Source organism: Gekko japonicus, unplaced genomic scaffold, assembly GCF_001447785.1.
Source record: "Gekko japonicus isolate JY-2015 unplaced genomic scaffold, Gekko_japonicus_V1.1 scaffold456, whole genome shotgun sequence".
NCBI classification, from domain to species: Eukaryota; Metazoa; Chordata; class Lepidosauria; order Squamata; family Gekkonidae; genus Gekko; species Gekko japonicus.
This window is the reverse complement of record NW_015170902.1, coordinates 58,866-85,523: the sequence shown is the minus strand read 5'-3', so window position 1 is coordinate 85,523 and position 26,658 is coordinate 58,866. Positions and strand designations below refer to the sequence as shown.

Sequence of the window (26,658 nt, the reverse complement as noted above, 5' to 3'; positions counted from 1 at the left end):
CCCGCCCCCCCCGCAAGCCGCAGGCCCCGGAGCGAGAGGGGGGCCCCCGCTGCGCTCCTTTGCCCGCTCGGCCGCCCGGTCTCTCGCCGAGCGGCGCCTGTCGCCCACCAGGCCGGCCGCGCGCAACCTGCGCCAGAGCCCGCTTAGCCTACCTCCGGCTGCCTGGTCCTGGGCGACCCGCCGCCGCCTCTGGGCAGGAACCGCTGCTCGGCGCGCGATCCGTCCTGCCAAGCGACGCTGAAGCAGCCCCGGCGCCCCGGCCGCTGCGTTCCCCCGACTGACCCTTCCGCGGGTGGGATGCCGCTTCAAAACACCGCCTCCTCCTCGCGCGCGCGCTCTCACCCCTCCCCCTGCCCTCCCCCTGCCCTCCCCTTGCTCGCTCCGCCGTCACTCAGGGACAGGGTACGCACCAGGGGGAGACCTCGGTGGCATCTATGCCGGGGCCGATCACGGGCATACCCCATCCGCTGTCAGAGACGGACGCCCCCAACACACACACACACTCACACACAGAGGCTACGAGGTCCCATCCATTCACTGGCTGCTGTCTGGAGAAGGAGGGATGGAACGGCCAATCAGAAATTCCCCAGAAGGATTTTTAAAAGTGTGTCATATTGGCTTGGAAAACATTGTTTTCCTACACAGGGAGGGCAGGCAACTAGGGCAGTCCCCTACAAAGTCTTTCCCAGAACTACCCTGGAAAACCCCTAGATTTTTCTGCAGAAGTCAATGGCTTTGTGTAAGTGGGGACACCATGGAAAAGCGGCCTTCTTTTCCTGTGATCAACAGGACAAAAGCCATGCTTTGTTCAGGCCCTGAAAGAGAATCTTTAGTTCTTATTCCTATTTTTTTTTAAAAAAAACCTGTAGATCCTGCTTTCTCTTATGCTTAAGGTGGCCTACAGCAATCACTTGCAAAACCCCCCACAAAAGAGTTAAATAGTATACATCAGGGATGAAAACAGTCATTCTGCTGCTCAAAGATAAAACCCTCAATTACAGCCGGTCTTGTTTTAAAAAAATACCCAGAGAGGGAGCCTGAGAATCTTCATTAAATAGCCCCTTCCAGATGACCGAAGCCATGACAGAAAAGGCAGTGGACTCACCCATGTGCTGCTTACCTAGTGGATACTACTACGGGAACAGAAAATGTGGCTCAGTGGCAGAGCATCTGCTTTGCATGCAGAAGGTCTCAAGTTCAGCCCCCGGCATAAAGGCTTACAGGACAGGTTTGTGTTGCAGCAAAGAGGAGTCTTGTCACGGCCCAAAGGTAGGTTGTTTGCCGCAACATGGATGCTATGGCGAGGGGTTTTCTTCTACAGAGCATCATGGTGCTTTTGTGCACCCCCCAGGTTTCCCCTATTTTCCCCATTTTGTTGTTCCCACTGGAATTCATCTCCTTTCATCTCAAGTATAATAGCAACAAGATTACAGGCATCCTATATATAATTCCCTTATGTATTGGCAATTTCCAGGTCTCCCATTGACTGTGCAGTGCACTCCATCAGCCATTGGCCCATCAACCGCCACTCAAGAGTACTCATGTGCCATTGGCTGGGTGCTGGGTCCACTCCTCTCCCCCACCCACTGCCAGCCTGGACACTCATCCCTCACAGAATTAACTATCAAAATGCTTGTCTCTCCTGACAAAGACACTTCTGCTTGGCTCCTGTGGGACTAACTTTTCCCTCCTTCGCTGTTGCTAGGCAACCAAACTTGGTTCCGTCAGTAAAAAGACGAAGGAAGCCCTTTCCAGGCCTTTGTGAGGAACCCATTGGGGCCAGTCCTGACTAGCAGCTTGTTGTGAGGATAAGGCTGTATTCAGAAACAAGCTTACTTATTTGTTTACTCTACTTATAGTCCCTGTCTTACTGAGACTAAAGCTATAACATAATAAATGCAAAAATGTTTTTTGACAAAAAAAAAAAAGAAATGCAAAAATGAGATTACAGAAATTAGAAAGGAATGCACTAAAAACAAAGTAATGAATATATAAATAAGTAAATCTTGTTGGAAGTGGAGGAGAGTGCACTGTCCTCTGCCTCAGCCTTCAGAGACAGAACCATAGATTTAAAGACAGAGAGGTCAGGAAACACAGAGAGCAGAATGCTAGGGACAAGACTTCCTTCCAGCTTGAGACCTTCTCTCTCACACACACACAAAGAAGGAGCACACACTCTCCATCTTTGCCACCATGAATGCAGGACAGGCATTCTCCATCTGCATGCATCTAGCTAGTAAGATTAGATTCTATCCCTATTTCTCAACCAGCACTACCTAGAATGTAGTTCCTTGAATAAAGGATTCTTATTACTTTGAAATTGACACGTGGGTCTGTGTGACTCTGTAAGTTTGCTAGCACACATAGTATGTAGAAGCTGCTGCTTGTTTTAATAAGCTCAGTTTTTTCTGCATTTCTTCAGTTTGAAGCAGATCAAACTGATCTCTTAGTTGTTTGATTTCTGCTAAGATTGTTTTCTTTAAAGATTTTTAATGTTGGCCTTCTAAGGTCTGAATTCTGTAGTTATTTTTTTAATTTGTTCCAATCTTTCCCTCTTTTTCTTAGAGGCTATGGCAATTAACTTTCCTTTCATATATGCTTTACTTGCTTCCCAAATAGTTGCCATAGAGAGATCCTCTGTGATATTTAGTTTAAAAAATTCAATTCTTCTGTGTCAGGTTCACAAGTTTTTAAAATATCTTCCTGCAGCAAAAGATTGTCATTCATTCTCCATCTTCTTCTTATAGACATTTCTCTATGCCATGTAACCAATAATGGATTATGATCAGCAATTGTTTTTTGGCTGGATTGCAATGGATCTCAAATTTGTGAGTAGAATCTTAGATGTCCAGCACATGCCAATTCTTGAGTATGTCTTGTGTCTATCTGAAAAGAAAATGTAGTCTCTTAAGTGTGGATTGAATGTTCTCCATAAATCTTCTAAATTCAGTATTTGCATATAGGTGAAGACATTCTTAGGCAGTTTTCCTCCTTTAGACTTTTTAGTTCTGTCCTTTTTTGGATCTAGTGCGCCATTCATGTAACTGAAAATTAGAATCTCTCTCTCTTGAAAATGTATGGTATATAAAGTCAGTAAGTTATGGGAAATGAAACAAGGTATTTCCACAAAGAAAAAGAAAGAAGGAGGGGGAAGGACCCACAAGTCCTGTAAGATGAAAGTTCATGTTTTTGTTCTACTATGCAATTTTTTGGCTTATTCACAATAGTCCATTAAAACATGTAGCAATATCAAATGCTTAGGGATGGATAGACATCTTGGAAGTAGAGCCAAGTTTTAACATTCTTCCTTATTGTTTACATCTGTATTTCCTGGATCAAACTGACATCAGGTATACATGAGAAAACAAAGCTTAGAAAGTTCCTTAAAAATATTCCTTCATTTGTGTTGAAAGCTTTGTCTGAAGATAACAGCCTTGTTAATCTTGTACTCCTTCCCCTTAGTTCAAAGAGTTTTATTAGTTCTTTTTTAAGACTCTTAGTCCGCTTTCTTGATTACTGCGATGTTAACAAACTGTCTTTAAATTTTGGGAAATCTAAAATCATTGCCTTTGGAAGGATGTGGAAGCCTAACAAATGGAAGGTAAGAGGTAACCTGATTGAGCAGGTTCCAAGCTTCAAATATCTGGAAGTACGTTTCCATCATAGCCTTAGATGGGCAGTACATAAAAAGGAAATGACCAAATCTGTCAATAGTACCATGCTTGCAGTTTCTCGTTTTCACTATACTAAGGGCTATCAGTGTGTGCCCGCGGCCTTGAGGGTTTTCAATCATAAGATCAGTGCTGAACTAATGTATGGGGTTCCAATCTGGATTTTGGCTCTTAAAAAAGATATAGAAAAAGTCCAATCTACATTTCTTCGAAAAATATTAGGCCTTCCCCCATGCGTGTCCTATGCAACCATCTGTTTGGAGACCAATCAGAGTATTTTGGAAACGAAAGCTCCTCTAATAAAATTTTAGGGCCAGAACATGTGGGCTTCTGCCAGGGGAAGTCAGCTTTGGACCACTGCTTAGTCCTCACTCACTTGATTAACAAGTATGTGAGAAGGAAAAGGACTAAATTCTATATTGCTTTTTTGGATTTTAAAGGGGCTTTTGATTCAGTTTCAAGAGAACTTCTTTGGGTAAAGCTCGAGGGATTGTCTCTAGATAAGAGGTTATTATTTCTTATTAAAAAACCCTATACCTCTATGTCCTGTCAGGTTAGGTGTACCCCGTCAGGGAGACTTTCCCCTCAAATCCCTATTGAGTGGGGGGTTAAGCAGGGGTGCATTCTAGCCCTCCACTTGTTTAATCTGTTTCTTAAAGATTTTGCCCCTTTTCTGTCACTAGTTGATGGCCATAGCCCTAGACTCGACTCTTATTCCCTTGCTGTTATACATGGACGACACGGTTCTTTTGTCTATATCCTGTGTTGGATTAAACTGCTTATTAAATCGTTGCCATGAATATTGTGTGATTAATAGATTGGAGCTGTACTATGAAAAATCAAAGATATTTGTCTATCTCTATTCCTGGAAATTATATAAGTGGACTATTAATGGCAATAAATTTGAACAGGTCAGGCACTTCAAATACTTGGGTGTCCACTTTCATTCTAGTGCCACCTGGACCCATCACCGCAGAATGGCTATTAATGTAGCTAAAGTCAGTACTGCAGCAATCTCTTGTTCTTACTTTTCTGACCATGGACACCAATATGTGCCAGCTGCACTCAAAGCTTTTAATGTTAAAACTGGAGCTCAATTATTGTATGGAGTACCCCTCTGGATAGATGCAATTGACACTTCAGTGGAATGTGTCCATTCTACCTTTTTGTGAAAGATCATGGGGGTACCCATGTGTGTTCCATATGCTGCCTTATGTTTGGAGTGCGGACAGAATTTGATGGCTACTAAGGCATGGTTCCAAACCATTAAATTTTGGCTGCGACTCCACTTCAACTCTGACCCCTCTAGTTATCTGTATCAATTACTTTCTGAATCTGTCAATTCTAGCTGGCTATCTCACATTGAAACCAAAGTATGCTCCTTGAACTTGCCCTTAGAATCTCTATCCTTGCTTTCTGAGCCTGAGGCTTTTTAAAAAATAAAATCTAGTTTATTGGGCTCAGAATTGCTAACTCTCTATAGTTTGGCTAACAGAACCTGTTCTCCCCTAAATTTAGGGATTGTTCCAAATGCAAATCTTCCAGCTGTATATCTTTATCAACTTATAGCTCCAAATTTGCACAGAGCCATCTCCTTGGCCAGATTTAATGTTCTTCCTTCTCCTCTTCTCTCTGTCAGATTCCAGGGGATCCCCTACTCCAGCAGGTGCTGTCCTTGTATGAAGGACTGTGTTGAAACTGTCCCCCATGTTCTCCTTTAATGTCCCTTTTATTTGGTGCCCCGCCAGGATCTTTTGTACCCTATTTAGCTCAATTCCCAGAGATTCCTGACGATTTTAAGGTTCTGTTTTTACTTGATAATCCAGATACGGAAATAACAGAAATAGTAGCAAGGTTTCTTCTTAGTGCTATGGCTATACGTTCTGATAAGTAACCACTAGGTTTTTCTGTTTTTCTGCACCATAGCTCCAATTTTACCCTATATTGATTTGTATTTTCTGATCGGTATTTAACCTGATCTCCTATTGTATGCATATACATATGCCAATAAAGGCTTGTCAAAGTCAAGTCAGGAAACGAAAGCTTGGATTATGACATTTAAATTTTGGCTCAGGTTACATTTTAGAGCTAATTCCAATCCTTTTATTTCACAAATGCTTACCAAGTTCTCATCCTCGGCATGGTTTTCCCAAATAGAGAGTAAGATCACGCGTATAGGAGTTAGTTTTGGAGAGCTTCTTCATTTGTCAGAAAGCTCAGCCTTTGGGATTTCCCCTATTGCAGCTTTCTTAGGACAATATTGGTTTATACCAGGGAAAATGTATAACTCTTTTCTAAATTTAAGAGAGAAAAATATTTTCAGAATATGTGATATACTTGTTAATGGCAAATTGGGAACCCAAGCACAACTGGAACAGAAGTATAAAATAAAATTGATTTCAGTATCAACAGTTGAAACACATGTATGCAGAACTATCAAAAACTAATCCTTTTGATAGACCTTGGACCCAATTTGAAAAATTTCTAAATAAATTAGAAACATCTTTGAAAGGGATAATTTCAGTTATCTATTTTTTGATTAATGATAAGGTATGGAATCAGAAATCAACAATTCAGAATGCATGGGGAAAAGATTGCTCTTTAGCAATATCTACACAACAATGGAGTATATTATGGAATTCCTATCCTTTTACAACAAATTACAGTTGTTTAAAATTTACGCTAGATGGTACCTAACATCAAACAAATTATTTCTGTGTATATTTAAGTCTGATCCCTTATGCTGGAAAAGTTGTAATCAAAAAGGTACATTTGTACACTGCTGGTGGGGATGTCTGCATATCAATAAATTTTGGGTAGAAGTTCTTTTTTTAAATATTTTATTGTTTTACACGTAACATGTTTGCAACAAAAATCTCATACATTTTGGAACACTATACATACTATTACATCATATTATACACAGTGTCACTGGCAATGTCTGCTTAATATGTATATATTAAGAAAAAAGTTTCCCCCCGTCGTTGCCGGTGATTGCTTAAAAGACTATTTATTATCTTCTCCTTAAACTCCCAAACAAACAATACATGATTGTTAAAGTTCTTTTAAAAAGAAAAAGAAAAGTACAGCAACAATATTTATACCTTCGTGGTGGAGTTCTTGGAGGTTGCCACCTCCCTATGGGACTTTGGAAATTTCCAAAGGGGGTCCTTCCCTAAGACCCCGCCCTATGGGAGGTAGTGAGGGAGTTCCTCCCGAATGCCTTACCCGCAGTGCTCCTATTATATAAAGATATCAATATATCTAAAAATTAATGATAATAGAACAAAATACCAAAATTTAAGATAATTTTCTCATACACTGACGGCTCCAACAACTATTTTTTCAGAGGCTCTTGAAGGTTTTTCTGTTAGTCTTATAGTCCATCACAGTAAAAGTTACTTATATAGCTTCATTTTCTAAGGCTTTTAACATTTCTTCTCCAGACTTGACATCATGCACAGTGAAGACTCTATTTTGGTGGTTTATACGTAAATGTCCTAGTGGAAGCCAGCGATAACGGATGTGTTTTTCTGAGTGATTGATTTCAAATTCCGTCGTGCTGTTAAAATCTCTGGTGGCAAGTCTTGAAATATTTGAACCCAAGTGTCCTCCAGTTGGAGTCTGTTGTTCATCCTTGCAGCTTCTAACACAGTTTTCTTTATTTTGGTATCTGTTAGTTCAGCCAGTATTTGGGTAGAAGTTCTTAAAGAAATATTTAAGATGACAGATCATAATCTTCCTAACTCTCCAGACTCAGTATTATTAAATCAATGGCCTTTATTAAAAATATCTAAGCAATCTACTGAAATGATTACATTATTATTATATGCCGCTAAAACTGTTATAGCACGAAATTGGAATCAGACTGTTATAGCACGAAATTGTTATAGTATGAAATTGGAATCAGACTAAGGCACCCATAATACAGGACTGGATCTCAAAGGTATGGGATGTAGTGGTAGCAGATAAAATAGCTACTCAAATAACAGTAGCTCAAACTCCTACAAAGCCTAATATTTTTTTAGATAAATGGTTTTCTTACTTTGAATATATTAATTCATGTTCTATCAGAGGGTATGCTATTCCAGATCGATATTTAAAATTTGCATTGTACTAAGGTTCCTGCTTATTGAACAAAATAATAATATTTAAATAAATATTAAGGTGTAGAAGAATATAATGAAGTGGACTAGATATAGTTGCAGCAATGGTTGGTTTTGTTGGATTGTTTGTTATTTTTTATTGTTGAAGTTATAATGTACAATTTACATTATATTTGAAATTTTGTAACATGTATTATCAAGAAAATTTAAAAATTATGTTTTAAAGAAAGCTTAGCCTTTCACTTGATTAAACAAAGACTCCTCGACACAGAACACCAAGAGCTGATTAGCCTGACTTCAGGTAGATGCTCCCCCTTGAAGGTAGGGTTTCCTCCCCAAGGGTCTATTGCAGGATATTTGCTCTGTTTAACCACTCCTCATTATCAAAGAGCTTTTATGTTAGGCCGTTTTAATGTGCTGCCTTTGGCTGTATTGGGTGGTAGGTTCTCTAAGACTCCTTATGTGGATAGATTATGTCCTTGTGGTGTTAATGAAATTGAGAGTCTGGATCATATCATTCTACACTGAATCTTCTGTCATGATGTTCGATCATCATATCTTGAGCCTGTGTTGAGAAATCTAGTAAATCATTCTGATGAATGGAAGATATTTTATTTACTCTCTACTTGATCCTCAGTGATTATGGAAATGGTGGCCAAATTTCTGTTTTGGCTTCTAAGAGGAGGGAATGTATTATTAACTGCATATGACTTCGTATTCCTTGCCTGTCAGTTTTGATACAATATGCCAATAAAGGTTGATTGATTGATTGATTGATAGTTCTTTTTTAATTTTTATTTTCATTCTCAACAATTAACTAACAAATAAAAGAGAAAAAACATGGACATATTTTGATAAAGTAATACAGAATATATAATTTCAAGATATAACATAAGTAAGAAAAAATATAGAAACAAACCTTGTGAACCTTTTACACAATTAATTCTGGTGTCATAACTTCCAAAAGTGTTTCCAAGAGAAAAGTTGTGCAGTTAGTCCATAACTCAATTCAAATTAACCAACTTGTTTTCAAAAAAAATTATAATATTGATGTCTCTGAGAATAGTCTTTGAGTATATCATCCAGTTTCTCCAGCACTGGATACCATCTTTCTAAATATTCAGAGGAACTGGAAGAAGAGTCATAACTTGTTAAACAATCTGATATTTTATCCATTAATAAATGTTTCCAAATTCTTATTAGTTCTTTATATCTTGTTGCCGGTCAGAGATAAATATTTTCCTTCCAGGACAGGACAATTCACTGTAGTAGAGATGACACAAAATGGAGGGGGTGGGGAACTCTTCATTAAATTGCTTCACTTAAGTTGCTGTATAATGTTCTTGTTGTATGCAAAGGAAAAAACAAGCAATGGGGGTGGGGGGAAGACCTAATAAGGGAGGGTATGGGGAAAAAACAAGGAAAATCCAAAAGGGGTAGTAAAGGGTCTGCTCTTACCGGCAGATTATGCCTCCTTAACCCCACATTCTCAACTGTTATCAGAGCTTTTCTGGGAAAAAATCAGATAAGTCCACCTGTCAAAGAACTTCCTCAGAAGGGAAGGGGGATTGGAAATGCCTCCCTCTGATGTTTATAGCAAAATATCTTTAGTGGGGTAGAGATGAAGCACAGAGTGCTTCTAATGAGTAGCCATGTTCACCCAGAAGTGCTTCTCATTTGCCTTGAAAGTCCCTGGCTGAGGTTGCTGGAGGTCAGTTGTGGGACTTACTTAATAGGCTGATTGTTAGCCAAATTGCCTTATTTCATAAATAAGCTTGGGGGGAATTATGAATTTTAAATGGCAATAGGCATAAAATATAGGATCATAGCCCATGTGTACCAGAGTTAGGATTCCCAGATCCCGTGAATAGACAAGGAGACCACGTTGCTAGAAAAATTGATCTCTTTACTTAATGATTCCCAAGCATACTACTAATAATAAGCAAGCAATCACACACACAACATAGAGCTAAGAATACAGGGTTGAAAGGATAGTGACATTTGCATGAGCAGGAGTATTGTTGGTGGGTAATATGTTACCTGTCCGACGAGACAAGTAGATCATGCAGAGAGAAAAAGACAAATGGGGGTGGGGGTAAATCATGAGCTGACCAGTGACACACATGGACTGATTCCAAACCAGCCGAGAATGGAACCAACAAGGGAAGAAGAGCACAAGAGCAGAGAGCAAGCTCAGGGAGAGCTCACCTTAAATAGCTAAATTGTGACCTGAGACGATGGCCATGTGGTCACTGGTTCCCATGCAGTATTAGGGGAAAAAACCCTGTACTCTGGATGGGGGACACAAAGGGAATGACAGTAGGGCAATTTAGACTTGATGGTCGATAGGGAGTGGCACCTCTTGGGGAAGGGGGTGAGACAAAGGAGAGGGTGAAGGGATCCAACCGCATTGCTGGTTCGGTGCTTCATATTAACAATCCGATGCTTGGCATAGGCATTATCTGGATAGGTGGCAACAGTTTGTTTGAGAATGGCTTAGGAGGAGGGGGAGGAATGCACTACGTGGTGAAGAAGAGATATCTTCATGGCTTCTGTGCAGGAACACTGGTCTTCTATCAGAACGTGGATTCTCTTCAGGGCTGCTACTGGCTATGTTCATGGCGGCCGGGGCTGCTGGTCTGCATTACAGTCCTTGTGCTGGTGCAGAGGTGCAGGGGCAGAAGGCTTCTGTAGTCCCAGGTCCGCATCTGGCTTGGCATACTTTGTTGGCACAAGGCTTCCCTTGGCCACAGTGTATGGTCCATAATCTGGTACTCTTAGGATCACAGCTCTGTCTATTGCCCTGGCCCACACTCTTCACAGTCCAGTCAGGCAGTGATATTATAAGAGCCTTTAATAGTGCCCTCTGAAGTGGCTTCATGGCAACATGATCAGAGACTTATCTTGACAAAACAACTGTGTGACAGTAGAAGGCAGCTTTATTTGTTCAAATATATACTGCTATGGAGTGTCCTTAGCTTAGTAATTAGAGCATACACTCTAAAATTCAACCCTCAGCTTCTCCAGTAAATGGAGCTCAGATAGTAGATGCAGTAGAGGACTCCTAGGGAAGAGTGTCTGTCATTTAGAATACTGACCTCAATAGACCAAGGGCTGTAGACATGGGAGAACTCAGGTTGCCAACAGGCCTGGAAAATGTCCTGTCACTTTAATAGAAGTTTCATGTGTGGAAATGGGCAGTGAAGCTCTTCATGGCATGGATATAAAAAAATCACATCCCAGTAAGCTTATATTAAAAATATGGGACATTTTTTCTCCAGGCTGCTTGGCGACCCTAGAGAGAAATAATATATTAGGGTAGGCAAAGAGTAAATTGAATGGGAAATCATGTGAACAGAGTGAAATGGACCTGTTCTCACTCTTCCTCCATGGAACGCAAAGGGACATATGTGGAAGAGCCAGTCTGCTTCAGTGCTGTGGGATAGGCTGACTGTAGTTGCCATAGCCAGGTAGGAAGCTTCTTGGCATACTGGATGTTTGAATTCAAGGCTAAGGACACCTAGTGCTGGAGGGTTTGTAGGTTTCTTTGCATAGGTAAAGGTAAAGGTTCCCTTTCTCGAAAGCCAGTCGAATCCGACTCTAGGGTTGCGGTGCTCATCTCCGTTTCCAAGCCGAAGAGCCAGCGCTGTCCGAAGACATTTCCGTGGTCATGTGGCCGGCATGACTAAACACCAAGGCGCACGGAACGCTGTTACCTTCCCACCGAAGTGGTACCTATTTATCTACTTGCAATTTCTTGCTTTCGAACTGCTAGGTTGGCATAGTAGACTATTATTTAGTACTATTTAAAATGGTAGCTCTTTAGTAGTATTTAAAATGGTAGCAGAAACAAATGCTTCTCATTTTTTAACATGTAATGAACCGGGGGCGGGGGGGGGGGCATAGGAATCTGATCCCATGGGTTTTCAGGTGTAAAGGTGTTAAAATAAATTCCAAGCCTGGCCTGCAGTGCCCCCTGCTGTTCATTATGAGATTAGTACAACATCTATTTTCACTTCAAAAACTTTTTTTTTTGGCCACTTTCACATTAAGATTACCCCAGAGTGTGTTATTAGACACCTTAGCAGGGCTTGGGACACAAAGAAGAAGGGGTAGTGACTATTTTTATTGATTGATTTGATTTGTATCCTGCCCTCCCCGCAAGCAGGCTCATGGTGGGTTCCATCATAAAATTCACAGTACAACAAATCGACAGTTAAAATATATCCAAGAACCTCTCCAAAAACAATATTCAGTAAAGACTGGTGCCTCAACAGATTTCAAGAAGAAGCTGGTTTTTTTCCAGGTGGCCATTCAGATCTGAGGTCACTGGAGGGGAGGCCAATAGCAGGTGGGTGCTCACTGCCTCAACTGGAAGCCTGGCGGAAGAGCTCCGTCTTGCAGGCCCTGTGGAACTGTAATAGGTCCTGCAGGACCTTGATTTCTAATGGGAGCTCATTCCACCAGGGAGGAGCCAAGGCCAAAAAAGCCCTGGTCCTCGTTGACGCAAGTTGGACGTCCCTGGGACTGGGAGCCACCAGGAGAAGTTGATTAGTAGATCATAAGTTCCTGCGGGACTGATATAGGTAGAGGTGGTCACAAAGGTATGCTGGCCCTTGGTCATATAGGACTTTAAGGGTACGTACCAGCACCTTGAACCGGATCCGGTACACAATAGGCAGCCAGTGTAGTTCCCACAGCACCAGGTGGATACGTGTCTGCACAGTCGACGCAGTCAACACCCGTGCTGCTGCATTCTGCACCAGCTGCAGTTTCCAGAGCAGGGTCAAGGGCAGCCCCACATAGAGAGAGTTACAACAATCCAGCCTGGAAGTGACCATTGCATGGGTCACTGCAGCTAGGTCACGGGGGCTGAGATATGGGACCAGCTGCCTGATCCGCCTCAGATGAAAAAAGCCAGACCTGACAGTGGCCGTGTCCTTAAGCCTCCATAGTCAGTGAGGCATCTAGGACTACCCCCAGGCTCTTCACCCTCAACATCGGCACCAATGGCACCCCATCAAAGGTTGTTTGATTCTATCAACGCTTGTGAATAAATGCATCAAAACTAATGGAGAATCTATATTCTCTGCCTTTGTTGACCCCAGAGCAGCTTTTGATTCAGAATCCCATATTTATGGGCAAAGCTGAACTCCAACTCTATTCCTAAGCGGCTATGGGCCCTGATTAGGAATTTATATACTGGGGCCCTGACCTGGATAACCCAGGCAAGTCCGCATCAGATCTCAGAAGCTAAACCATAAGAACATAAGAACATAAGAGATGCCAATGTTGGATCAGGCCAAAGGCCCATCCAGTCCAACACTCTGTTTCACACAGTCGCCAGAAATACCAGGTGCCATCAGGAGGTCCACCAGTGGGGTCAGGACATTAGAAGCCCTTCCACTGTTGACCCCCCTCCCAAGCACCAAGATGACAGAGCATCACTTGCCCCAGAGTCCCTATCTATACCTTGTGGCTAATAGCCACTGATGGACCTCTGCTCCATATGCTTATCTAATTCCCTTTTGAAGCTGCCCATGCTTGTAGCCGCCACCACTTCCTGTGGCAGTGAATTCCAAGTGTTAATCACTCTTTGGGTGAAGAAGGACGTCCTTTTATCTGTTCTAACCCGACTGCTCAGCAATTTCATGGAGTGCCCTCGAGTTCTTGTATTGTGAGAAAGGGAGAAAAGTACCTCTTTCTCTACCTGCTCTTTCCCATGCATAATCTTGTAAACCTCAATCATGTCACCCCTCAGTCGTCTTTTCTCCAAGCTAAAGAGCCCTAACCGGACTGACTTTGGTACGTATTTGAATTGGGGTCCTACAGAGAATACCACAGCCGTGAGGCCAGGGGCAGGCTATCAAGCCACTTCTCTGGACATCCTCCATGCCCCAGTAGGAGTTGCCAGAGGTCACCATGACTTCCAGGCATGGGCACATGCACACATAAACAAAAATGCAAAAATACCCCCCCCCCAAAAAAAGAACTTACATACTGAGAAGGTTCTATAGTTAAAAACTTTTAATATGAATTCATCTCTGGGATTAATAAGAATCGGAAAAGGTCTATGCTAAGGATGTGTCCAAGCTTCACACTTATTCAACTTATATGTATAAATAACTTCTTCCCAAATCTGCAGAATAATACTCATGTACTATACTTAGCAAATTATCCTTTACCAAAGCTTTCAATATGTTGATTTAGTTCTCCTCAGCCAAACCCCGACTGGCTTGAAAAAACTCATGAATGATTTCTGTGTCTTTAGCGCTTGAGAGTGGTTGACAATTAGTTTTGCCAAAACAAAGATCCTGAGATTCTCTACATCAAGGCGTTTGAAGGAACATCCCTGGCAAATTTATGGAGAAACTATTGAAGATGTTAGAAAGTTTAAATATCTCGGTGTTATGTTTAGTTATAATTTATCCTGGAACTCCCATATAAATTCTGTCATAAGAAAGACCCAAATGACATTAATCACTCTCAAGATTCCCAGTCACTTCCCACAATTAGAAAAGACACCTTTAGACATTTTTCTGCTAGTTTGAAATATTTATTGCTTTACAACTGTTGACCCTATAACCTTGTTATTTAGTGTCACTTTGCATATCTTGGGTCCTGTCCATATGAGGCCTTTTGGGCCGGGAGCGGGACGGAACGGGGGCGGAGCAAACGGGCATGATCCCACGGCAACATCTGGGAATCGTTGCCTGCCCGTCCCTGTTCCGTCCCAAACGCCGATACCACGCTGCAAAAAAGCACCACCTACCTAGGTGGTTGTATCCCTTGAAGCGGCTCAAGGCGGGCCCTGGGATCGGGCGGCGCGTCCTTGCGCCGCCGCATCTCGGCCCCCAGCCATACTGCGCATGCTCGAGCATGCGCAGTTCGGCAGCCTCCCCCTCCCATCGGACTCTTGCTCCCCGGCATCTGATCGTGCCGGGGAGCGATGCGCCGCGGCTGAGGGGATCCGTGGGATCCCGCTGCGGCGTCTCAAGTTCGGTGCGGCTCTGAGTAGCCGCGTTTCAGCTGTCCCATGTGGCAGCAGCCTTGATCATCCTCATGTTGCATGTTAATTTGCTGTTCATTCTCTGGCTATAAATTTGAACCTTGCCGGCCATTCTAGCATATTCTATAAAGTGTGTATGCGTACAAAAACTCATACCTTGAATAAACCTTTGTTGGTCTTAAAGGTGCCATTGGACTCTAAATGTGTTGTATTTTTGTTAAAGTTATATAAGGCCATCATTCTTCCCAAATTGCTCTCTGCTGCCCCAGTCTGGGTCAACAGACCACTGGATCCTCTTGATAAGCTCCAGCAAACTTTCTTTGGTACGATCCTTTCTCTTCCTCCCAGTGTACCTTTGGCTGTGGTGTGGCCAGAACTCAGACTCCTTCAGATTTCAACAATCACATGGTATCATGCTATCAAGTTCAGATTATCACTTCATGAACCTAATGCTCTACCATCCTTACTGCAATTAGTCAATAGCTGACTCATGGTTGGGAACTTGGCTCACCCTCACTGACTCAAAGCTTGCTAAAGCTGAGACTACATTTTAGGGAATGAAAAAATTCTTCTTAACTGTATGAAACCGATTACTTAAAAATGATTGGACTATGCCAAAACTCCAAGCTGATCAGAGATGCTCCCCTATTTACTTCCATTTATCTTCTATTTTCTGATATGTTTGAGTTGTCAAAAGACTTTTTTTCATCTAGCGGTTCCAGAGTATTGTTGCTCTTTCCTGTTACTTAGATGCAATGCATTACCATCCACTGAGATGAAGGGCTGTTCTAGTAGAACCCCGCCCCCCCGAAACACTTCTGTACTCATTGTAAAGATCAAGTTGACTCAGGCCCTTTCTGCCCTCACAACTTACTGCACAGTATCCGAGTAGCCAAGCCCATAAACGTGACTTCAGATTTAAGTGCCTGCCGTCCACATCAGTCTTACACCAGCTGGTGTGTGTATTCTGCAGCTGCAATTTTAAAACCACACTTTTCTAGATTAGGGTTGACATGTCATTTGTGATATATGTGCATGGGGGTGCCCACAGTTTTGTTTTGTTTTTAATTTAGGAAATCGTCCTATTGCAGCTGTGCAGTAACATCCAGCAAGCACCTCCCTGGCAGCACAGCCTGCAGGGAGGGTTGTGCTGAGGAGTTTTTTTTAGTTCCCTGCATGTTTCAAGGGAAAGTCTGGAGGTACTATTGAACAGCTTCAATGAATTAAAGTTTAATTAATTAAAATTCAGAAGTTTAAAAGGAGCTGCAGAGGTTTTGTTCCCTGCAGGTTTGAAGGGAAAGTCTGAAGGTACTATTGAACAGCTTCAATTGCACTTTTTGCTTCTATGGCCCCTGCCACACGGCAGGGAAAAAAGCACCTAAAGCGCGGCTTTTAAAAGCCGCACCGAATTAGAGACGCTGCGGCGGGATCCCACGGATCCCCTGAGCCGCGGCGCCGTTGCTCCCTGGCACGATCAGATGCCGGGGAGAAAGCGACGGTGGGAAGGGGAGGCTGGTGAACTGCGCATGCTCACACATGCGCTGTTCAGCCAGGAGCTGGGGATGCGCCGGCGCAAGGACACGCCGGTGATCCCATGGCTGGGCTTGAGGTGCTCTTCTCCGAAGAACCACCTAGGTAGGTGGTTCTTTTTTGGTGCGGGGTTTTGGGCGGGAGGGACGGATCGGGGACGGACAGGCAACGATTCCCAGATGTTGCCATGGGATCGGGCCTGTTTGCTCCGCCCCCGAACCGTCACTCTCCCGGCCCAAATCCACTCGTGTGACCGGGGCCTATATAGACAAAATAGCTATTTAGCTCACTTGGTTAAGTGTTGTACTCATCATATCAGAGTTGTTGGTTCAAGTCCCATGGTTGAAAGCTGCCTTTTTGGGTGGGGAGGGGGAGAAGGTACTATTGAACAGTACTAGATGGGCAGCCATGTTGGTCTGAAGCAATAGAAGACAGTTAAGAATCCAGTGGAACTTTTAAGACCAACAAAGTTTTATTCAGGGTATGAGGAAGTGTGCATGCACACGACACACCTCCAAGAAAACTTTGTTGGTCCTAAAGGTGCTACTGGACTCTAACCTTGTTCTGTTGAACAGTTCTGTTGAAGGTACTTGTAATTTACCGATCTCCGGCCGCGTGCGACACAAAGGCTCCATGCGGTCAGGCTAAACCACCGAGCTTCGCCCCAAGGAACAATGGACCAGAGGATCCTAGCCCACACCAATCGGAGGGCTAGGCTCCCAGCCGAGAGCCTGTGAAACTCTCGGCCACTGTAAATAGCCAATGACTCGAGTGGGGTGTGTTTTGGGTGTGGGGTTTTCAGGGGATATAAACCGGCCTGTGAGCCGGTTTAAGTTGTCTTGTTCTTGCTGAATAAAAGTCTTAGAGCTGAAATCACAAAGTATGTCTAAGGACTTTTCACTGGCGACGAAGGTGGGATGCTAATCTCCCTTCTATGAACAACGACCACGAGATGAGCACCGCATCGCACTTCAGCACCGGGAGCACTGCACGCCGCCACTGAGCCTCGTGCCCCGCCTCTCCGGTCACCGCGCACCGCACCGCTCCATGCATCACTGACTCCGAGTGCAGCACCGCCTCTACCTCCACCTCTTCATCGGCCACCACCACCGCACCCGAGCAACCACTGCCTCGGCCACGTGTTGCTAAGATGGCCGCTGGTAATGAGAGTTTCCCCGAGTTTGACATCTCCCACCCCGCACAGTAGGAGACCTGGCTGGAAATGCGGGTGTCTTTTGGACCAAGGGGGGAGGGGTGTAATGTACCGATCTCCGACCGCGTGCGACACAAAGGCTCCATGCGGTCAGGCTAAACCTCCGAGCTTCACCCCGAGGAACAATGGACTAGAGGATCCTAGCCCTCACCAAGCCTGTGAAACTCTTGGCCACTGTAAATAGCCAATGACTCGAGTGGGGTGTGTTTTGGGTGTGGGGTTTTCAGGGGATATAAACCGGCCTGCGAGCCAGTTTAAGTTGTCTTGTTCTTGCTGAATAAAAGTCTTAGAGCTGAAATCATGAAGTATGTCTAAGGACTTTTCAGTACTATTGAATGCTTAGGGCTCCAAGGGAAGGGGGGCACCAAAGAGGGGTTTTTGCTTATATTACTTTCTGCTATTTAGTGTTAAATAAAGAAGAGGCCAATTAAAGCTGTCCAATAGTATGTTCATACTACTTCTTTTTTCTGCAAAAAGCAACTGCCCGCCATAGGACTTGAACCCTACTGTAGTGAACACAACACTTCAAACTTTCCCTTTAAACATGCGGGGGGGGGGGAACTCTGCAGCTACTTTTAAACTTTAATGAATTACACTTTAAAACATGACCCTTTGATTTTTTTTTTAACTCAGGGATGAGTTTAAGGATAGGATTTTATTGTTTAACTTTGATCACTGGGGGGGGGGGGGCGGATTACTGAACTGCGAAGTGTGTGTCTTTGCATGCGCGCTCAGTTGTGTGCACTTCCAGCATTTTCCAGGCATGGAAGTTCGCCTGGCATTACAAGCTACACATAAGTAGCACATTAACTCTTACACAGAAGTATCATTGTAACATTCCAGTATGAAAAAAACTTTCATGTATGGTTGACACGGAGAAGATCAGGAGAGGAAAAATGAAAATCTAATGCTACAAGACGTTGGAGAATCTTCCAGGTGCAGCATCTCATGTTTTGTTTTGTTTAATATGCATGTGTCACTTTACTAACCAAGCCAGAGAAGGTTGGCCAATTTCCTATGCGTGCTCAGCCAAACCTCCCTCTTAAAAAAAAACCTGCTTGGGGAAATACATGTAGCTCCACCCCACAGAGAGGTTTTTACAGCTCCCATTGGCTGGCTGAATTGCTTTAAATGACACGTGAAACTTCCGTGCTCAGCAAGTTGGAGGGGGAAACAGCAGGATGAAGATGCTTGGTTGTTTGCTGGTTTTCTGTCTGTGGAGCTTTGCTTCAGGTAAGTTTCTATTGCAATGATATATGGCAGTCAGGTAAAAATCCCACTTGGTGCTGTGATGTTTACATTCTTTTTTTTAAATTCAAAATCTTTAATGGCATATGAGGGTAAATTAGAATTAGATACAAACAGGGTTGAAGATTAATAAAATCAGATAAAAGGTACAATCTAAAAGAGGTGTTTACATTCCTTGCTGCTGATGCTGCCCCAAACTTTACTGATCTGTTTGTTGTGTGTCAGTGCATTGGCTGTGCTGTTGGAAGCATTAAGGTAATGTAGGGCTGTTGGTTGACAGCTCTAATAATAGTGACAATCTGGTACCCTGCAGAAGTTGGATGCTGTGTTTGGGTGTGTGTGGCTGTGGCTCAGTAGCTGAGTATCTGCTTGGCATGCAGAAGGTCCTGGGTTCAATCCTTGATACTCTCAGTGAAAAAGACCAGGTAAGAGATGATGTGAAATATCTCCACTTGAAACTCTGGCCAGTGCCAGTTAGAGCAGGCAATACGGACCTTGATAGCTCAGAGGTTTGACTTGATATAAGGCAGCCTCATGTGTACTTTGGAGATAAGGCTGTTGAGTTTGATGGGTTGAACTGTTTTGAAGTGGTGAATGTATTTGTAGTGGCTTGCTTAGGAAGGCTGGGGAAAGGAAGAGGAGGAGGAGGAGAATCTCTTATGGACCTTGAAAGCAATGGCTGTAATTCTGTGCATTTTGATGGTTTTATTCTGCTTTGAATAAAACTCACAGTGATGGAGCACATTGTGTGTTCAGTGTAGATGTGAGAGTTGGGGCCTTTTTGTACAGTGTGGTATTGTGGTTACAGTGTTAGAACAGGGTCTGAGATGTCCAAGTTAGAATCCTCACTTTGCCATGGAGGCTTGTTGGGTAACTTTTGGCCAGTAACCCTTTGCAGGATTATTGGGCTGATTAAATGTAGGAAAGGAGAATGATGTGGGAAAGAAAGGTGTATATATAAAGGAATTAACTAAGCAAATTCCTGGTGCTGCTGTTAGAGGCACGGGACCAGAGGGTAGTAAAAATAGTTGTCAGTGATGATGTTTCAGCCTTGCATATAAGATGCTTCCATGTTGAAATGCCATTGATGTCTGGGATATTGTAGGTACTTGTATGTATCTTGTAATGAACCGTGGACTTGTGTGCTTCGTCTATGCCCAGCTATTAAAAAATACCTGCATGGAAAGCACTTCCGTTTTCTTGTGAGGGGTTTTATTTTTTGTTCTTGTCTGGGAATGAGCGTATTAAAATGTATGATTATATGCTTGCAGCAGGTCATATATTTGTAATATGTTCTTCAACATGTGGAAATTATTCAGTGTGTGAAACAGCCTGGCAATCTAGCATGAATCTAGTAGAAGATGGCCCACCTGAGAAGGGCATTAATATATCTCTGCTCTGAGGATGTGAGAGGGAAGATGCTTGGTCTTGGAGTGCGAAGGCTTTACTGTAGCTTCAAAAGGCATTTAGACGGATTCGTAGAGGAGACAGTCAGTGGCTGACTGTTCAGAGATGGTGACTGTTCAGAGAAAGCAGAACTCTGAAGACCACTGCTGGGAAAGAGCAGCAGGGGAGGGCCTCTGCCTCTGTGTCCGATGTTCCTGGCTGGCTGCTGCATGAGACAGGATGTAGGACCAGAGGCACCACCATGTTTTTATGTACCTGGCACAACCTTTTTCTGACGCGAAGGGCTCTGCTTGTCTTGGCTGTGGCTCTGTGTCTTGAATGGTGGGTTTAAGGCAGAAATCTAACAGGTGTCACAGTTCCTCCCAGCCTAGAAATACAGCAGTGGGGCGTGCTGCACCTGTTGGATTCTGTCTGTCATACTGCTGCTCAAAGCACAGAGCCTAACTAACACTGAGCAAGGTGGGTATGAAGCAGTAACACTTTCTTGGGCAAAAAAGGGAAAACATGCCATACGTAGACAAGCTGGGAAGCCTGTACTCTGCTTTTTGAAGGGTGAGCATTGCTTATTCATTCAACTAGATGGATATGCCCTGTTTGCACCCCAATGGGGACCCAAAGGGGCTTACAGGATTCCTTTGTTCCTTCTTCCATTTTTTCCCCTTACAACAGCCCTGTGAGGTAGGCTGGGCTGTGAGAGTACGACTGGCCAACAGTTACCCATTGAACTTCTAGGTGGCCAGCCGTGTTGGTCTGAAGCAGTAGAACAAATGTAGAGTCCAGTGGCACTTTTAAGACCAACAAAGGTTTATTCAAGGTATGAGCTATCGTGTGCAAGACACACTTTTTCAAATACATTGGAAAGAGAAGCTAGATTTCAAATTTATAGATACAGGCTGAACAGCAAATTAACATGTAACATGATGCAGATTAGGGTTGCCAAGTCTACTTACCTTGGCGGCGGGGGAGCCTCGCTGGGCTCCGGGAGCTCTCCGGCAATGCATGTGTGCGCAAAGTGCGCGCTGCCAGCACATTACAGGAAGTGACACGCTACGTCGTTCACGTTGGGGGCATGGCCCCGATCGTCGGAGGGGCTTTCCCTCCGATGATCGGGGCCACGCCCCCAATGTGAGCGACGTGGTCGCGTCACCTCTGGTGACGTAACCACGCTGCGCTTCGGGGGGGCAGAGTTCCCACCGGGGCCCGATTCCGTGGCGGTGGAAATCGGGCCTCCAAAGCGGGGGTTACCCGCCCCCCGCCCCCACAGCAGCCCTAATGCAGATGCTTTAAGATATTCAATGTGAAACTAAATAACAAGCTAAGGTTATAAGGTGAACAGTTGTTTCGATTTAATTAAGAGGGGGGACTTCTGTGGCAGAGTGGGGTAATTTAAACCTGGTCTTAGTCTGATGCTCTAACCACTAGAATCTCTGTTAGAGCTAGACGAGTACCTTTGATGGAAGTGACACACATCCTGACTAATGGAATCTTTGACACCAGAATAATCTGAAAAATTGATATTGCTACTATTTAGGGCCTACGATTTATGGCCTACAATATAAACTTGTAGCAATTGCAAATGCAAAAGCATATAAGAAAACAACATCTGGTCACACATATATAATTTCTTATGTGTACATTTTTGGATGTGTGTCATTGTAATATAAAGACTATTGACCACTGAGGAAGGCCTGAAGGGGCCGAAACGCATATAGTCCTTAGGTCAAAAGATTTTACCCATCAATTGTATTTTTATAATAACTAACTTGGTTGTACAAGCTTTTTAAGTCTGAAACTTAGACTTTTTCTTTTAACTGCTGTATGTTTGAGTTATGTGTACACCCTAATAAACATTTTGTATTTTTGTATAATATAGTTTGTAGCTTGACCCTCTCGGTTCACAGCTGTAACCACTAGGCCTAGTGCCTGTCAACATTCTATGTCTTTCTACCACACACTACCAGCTGTCTCCAGCATGGGCCGGCCTGCTTCTTTGCCTGTGGGATGGCATCAGTGAAGCATCCTTCTGGGCAAGGTAGTGAGGCTGCAGAACCAGAGAGGGAATGGCTAGGCAAGACCATAATTTGAACTGGGCTGCTGCCACTGAAATGGCCTCTGTAGTTTAGCACCCACACATACAGATAGATCCCAAGATGTGTTTAAGTGCAGAGGGCTTGAAACTGTTTGGTGAGTTTGCCTGCATTCCTAGAGGCTGCCAGTTGAGAGTTCTGTTCCAGCTATCTCTTTGCCAGGCAAAGATGGATAAACATGTTGCTGGCCACAGCATTCCTTTGTGTAGCCACAGAAACTGGTAGCCTACACCTGCACGGCATGACTTGCCAAGCAAGACGAAGTCCACTTGCCATGCACTCAACATCTGTGCAGTAAAGTTACTATTCTTGCTCTCTGCCAGCAGAGATCAGCGTGCAAGACTAAGGCTGCATCCATGTGTAGTTTGTTATTGCACTATTGTGCCATAGCAGTGATGCACAACTGGACTGGCTTGTCTGCACACAGGATAATCCAGTTGCACATACTTACTGTGGTGCAATATCCGACTGTCTGTGGATGCTGCTGCCTAGATCAAATGGGCTTCGAATGTGCCTCCATTTCTGTCTGTTCATGCACGTGGAAATCTAACCTATGGGGAGAAATTTTGGTTTAGCTTTCTTCCTGATGTGCTGGTTTTCTCTGTACAGGGAATGGCTTTGTGTGGGGGACTTGCCTCTGTAATTGGAAGCAAAACAGCCCATATATAGGATAACTACCTGTTAGTTTTGACTTCTGCTTGGAATGGTTACAGGGTGGCAGCTTCTGCCAATCACTGGAAGGAACCAAGGTGTAATACCTCACATAGCCGGGCAGCCGACGCGGAAAACGGAAGGGGGGGGGGGGGTGAGCGCGGCTATTTGCGCCATCGCATTCTGATGCGCTATTATGCAATCAGACGCGATGGCGGCTTCCCCGCAGCAAAGAGGACGATGGGGGAGGAAGCCGCGCGCTGGCGCGATCACACCGGGAGGCTTCCATAGCTGGCCCGTGGCAAAGCATTTGCTAGTACATGCGGTGTGCTAGTTTTTTACTGTGCGGCTTTGGCGGCTTGCCACGGGAGTGCTACGCCTCTCAGATGTTCCCGTGTGATCACGCCTGGATACTCCGTGAGACTCCTGTGCCTTTAGCGGGGCAAATGCTTCGTGTGACCAGGGCCATAGAAGCACATTGCTGAGCAATTCTCCCCCCCAGTTCTTGCAGCTGTGGTATCTAATTGCAGTTCAGTGTAAAAGCCTTGTCCTCTTCCAGCTTTACAGAGATGTATAAATGTCCAGTAAGCTATATAACAGTTTACCCTGCTACGTGAAAGGCTTGTCTGCTACCTAGTCATTGTTGCTCATTGGCACGTATTTAGCTACTTGTGAGTGATTTCCCATGCACAATGACAGCAGTACATCCTTAATGGGAACAAATGTAAAATGTGCTTTAACAACTGTATAACAGTTGCATAAAATAGCCTGATTTTTGTTTTTACAGTGGTAGCATTTTTAAAAAAATGTATTGGATGTTTTACAGATTTTCTTCACGCTGCCTAAGGTTTACTCACTTAAACCTCAAGCAACTACAAGTAAGACCTTAAGTAGTGGGGTACCACTAAGCAGCATTTTTCTACTGGGATTGTTGCAGGTGGAGTTGTGTGAAAAGCATATTTAGGCACACATGCAATTGGGCTTGGGCCATACAGATGACTAGCAGTGCCCCCGGGGGCTTGGGTCTTCCTTTTTTGTGGCTTTTTACACTTACTTTTGGTATGAAAGTAATAACACCTTGTGGCTTCTCCAGTTTTGCAAACCGGTCAGGCGAGAGATTGTGTACTGTTGGAGCGGCTAGATTTTCTGCTGATGTTGAATGTTCATATTGGCTGGTTTATACAGAGTAAGCAAGGGTTTTAAATGACTTGAAAGACTGGCTCTCCCCATATAGACCTGCTTGCCAACACTACTCAGACCAGTAATTCTTTGGAGGTTCCTTTCTTCTGGGAGATTGTTCTTTTGTTTTCGGTGAGAGAAACTCTGCCCTTTTTGGTGGTGGCTCCCATCCCTCTGGGCTGCCCTGCCAGAAGAGACTCATAAAGTTCCTTCTCTGATAAGATTCTGCAGATTGTACTAAGCCGTCAGTAGGCCTCTGCTGGCTGCTGTCAGTTGTGGTGGTTTCTGGAGAGGGTATTTGTGTGTTCCACTGTTCCTGGCTTGCTGCTTCCCCCGCTCTGGCCAAGCCAATTTGTGCAGTTTCTGAGCTCAGCTGAAATTCTGTGTGGGTTCAGTTGTTGCTATATATTTTTTGTTGCTGTGTAGTTTAATGTAATTTGTTTTTCTATTTTAAGGAAGCCCAAGTGGTCCACGAGTAATGTTCAGAATGAGTACAGTGTCGTGTGGATGCTCCTGTTTACATTGGGATGTGGCGCGCGGGGGAGGGGGGGAATCCCTATGTGGAAGAAGCCTGTGTCCAATTGGACGGGTTGCACACTGTGCAGACTTGCCTTAATGGAATGGGAACCTTCTTCAGGCTTCTCGTGGCCTCTGGCTCTTCTGTAATTCTGAGTTTGTGCTTTTGAGTGCAGTGTGTCCTACTTATTTGCTGACGTAGCAGACAAAATGTGTCTCTGTCATATACCTGTCCTTAGTACAGGTTGCAGCAGCCCAACGTGAGAGAGGGCAGGAGAGTGTTTGTGCTCAGAAGTGTTTCTGATCCTGTAGCCCCCAGCATCTGCCAGATGAAAATGGGAGTGCATGTTGACCCCCTTTGTTGTATATTTCTGAAGTCTCTTTCTACCACTTATATTCATTTATCCCAGAGCAACTGGCCCTGAATTGTTGTACAAGCCAAGAATGCATTCATTCTTTAGGCTAACAATGCCCTTAAAAAAAGTTATGGTCCACCATGGTGCAATGGTTAGTGTTGGACTAGGATCTGGGAAACCCAGGTTTGAATCCCCACTTTCCTATGGAAGCTTCCTGGATTATATTGGGCCCAGTTACACTCTCAACCTAACCTACCTCGCAGGGTTGTTGTGAGGATAAAATGAAGAAGAGGAAAATGCTATAAACTGCTTTGGGTGAAAGTGGAGCATAAATAAAATAATTAAACCAATCTGCTATTTTCTGTTTAAAATGAGTCAATACTATTAGAAGTAGATGGTATTCTACATAGTGCATTAGGGTATGTTTCTGTGTGTGTGCATTTGAGACAGAACGCACAGAGATTTCTAAAGGCCCTGGCTATGGAATCAAGCCCCGAATAATGGCAACTCTAGCTCCTCATATTAGTACAATTTTAGTAAGACTTTCCCAAAAGATTATATTGGACATACCAGAGATGGGGAAATAAGGGCTCTTCTGGAAAAATTGGGGTGTCTGGTATATATGGGACCAAACAGTGCCTGAGTTGTGATGTAGGCAGCAAAATAAAAATAGAAAGGCTAAAAATTATAACTGCTGAGCTATGTTTTGCTGTGCTAGATGGCTGGCTGGTGCTTGTCCCAGACTAGAGACCTGTGTGGTATATTTCCAGGCTTGTTGCTGTAGAGGAGACCTATTGCAGTGCATATAAGTGGGCTAGGGAAGCACAGTCCTGGCATCTGCAGAAAAAATGCTGATATGGATGGAAAAGGACCTGTTACCTCCCAGGTCTTCCGCTTTCAATTAGAGGCTGTGTCGTGCTTCAGCCCTAGCTGGGAGCCAGTAACTGAGCTGCTTGCTCTGGATAAGCGCCTCTCCCCCGATCTGCCCAGCAGCTTTGCAGGGGGGAGGGGCGGTGGCACAGGAGCCATGGGAATAGAAACAATATTTCAAAGTGGCATTTCACTGCCTTTCATGCCAGGCAGTTTTGTTCCACCTGCAAATTAGGGACTCTCCCCCTGTGCAGAAAAGGCTGACATCAAGGAAGCCACAAGCCCGTTTTTTAGGGTGTGTTGGCTTCTCTTTTCCAGCGCACTTTTAAGTGTATCAGAGTTGTTTAATGAGAGTGGTAGGTTTTATAAGGGGGGGGGGCTTGGGATGGCTTGTTGACAATGGGTCTCCTTGTATAAACTGCGGCCCCGTTCACACGGAGCATTTGCCGCGCTAAAGATACGGATGATAGGCGGATTTTCCGGGTGCGATCACACCACAACATCTGGGAAGGGTAATGCACCCGTGGCTAGCTCGTGGCTTCGTGCCGAAGATACGGAGTAAAAAACTAGTCCTTACAATGTACTAATTTCTGGAAAACGCGGGGCAAGGGCGAGCGTCTGATCGCGTCCTGTCCTAGTCCCGTCGCAAACCGGTTAGTTTTTTAAAAAAGTCTTCACAGGATCCGCACAAACGATCATGCACATGCTCACCTTTTGGTGAGAAAAAAATATTCCCGTTTGCCACAGAAGCGGCGCCTGGCGATTGCTGGTGTGATCACACCGCGCCGCTTCTTTGCCACGCTGCAGGATAGCCG

General features: G+C 44.1%; 2 protein-coding genes across 4 annotated transcripts in view; one reads left to right on the top strand and one right to left on the bottom strand.

Annotated features, from left to right (window-relative positions):
- Positions 1-468, bottom strand: part of FGR (FGR proto-oncogene, Src family tyrosine kinase) — a 141,490-nt gene extending 141,022 nt beyond the window's left edge. For 2 of the 3 annotated variants that reach the window (XM_015418613.1, XM_015418615.1), the window contains exon 1: positions 153-245. The gene's annotated coding sequence lies outside the window, so the exon portion shown is untranslated. Of the gene's footprint in view, positions 1-152; positions 246-410 lie in introns of those variants that run through there. The other variant, XM_015418614.1, reaches the window with a different exon arrangement.
- Positions 469-18,695: 18,227 nt separating this feature from the next.
- LOC107116648 (digestive cysteine proteinase 2-like) overlaps positions 18,696-26,658 on the top strand; it is a 43,491-nt gene continuing 35,528 nt past the window's right edge. Inside the window, exon 1 of the mRNA XM_015418606.1 lies at positions 18,696-18,762. Within this exon, the coding sequence (XP_015274092.1) occupies positions 18,711-18,762 (52 nt within the window). The 5' untranslated portion in view covers positions 18,696-18,710. The remainder of the gene's footprint in view (positions 18,763-26,658) is intronic.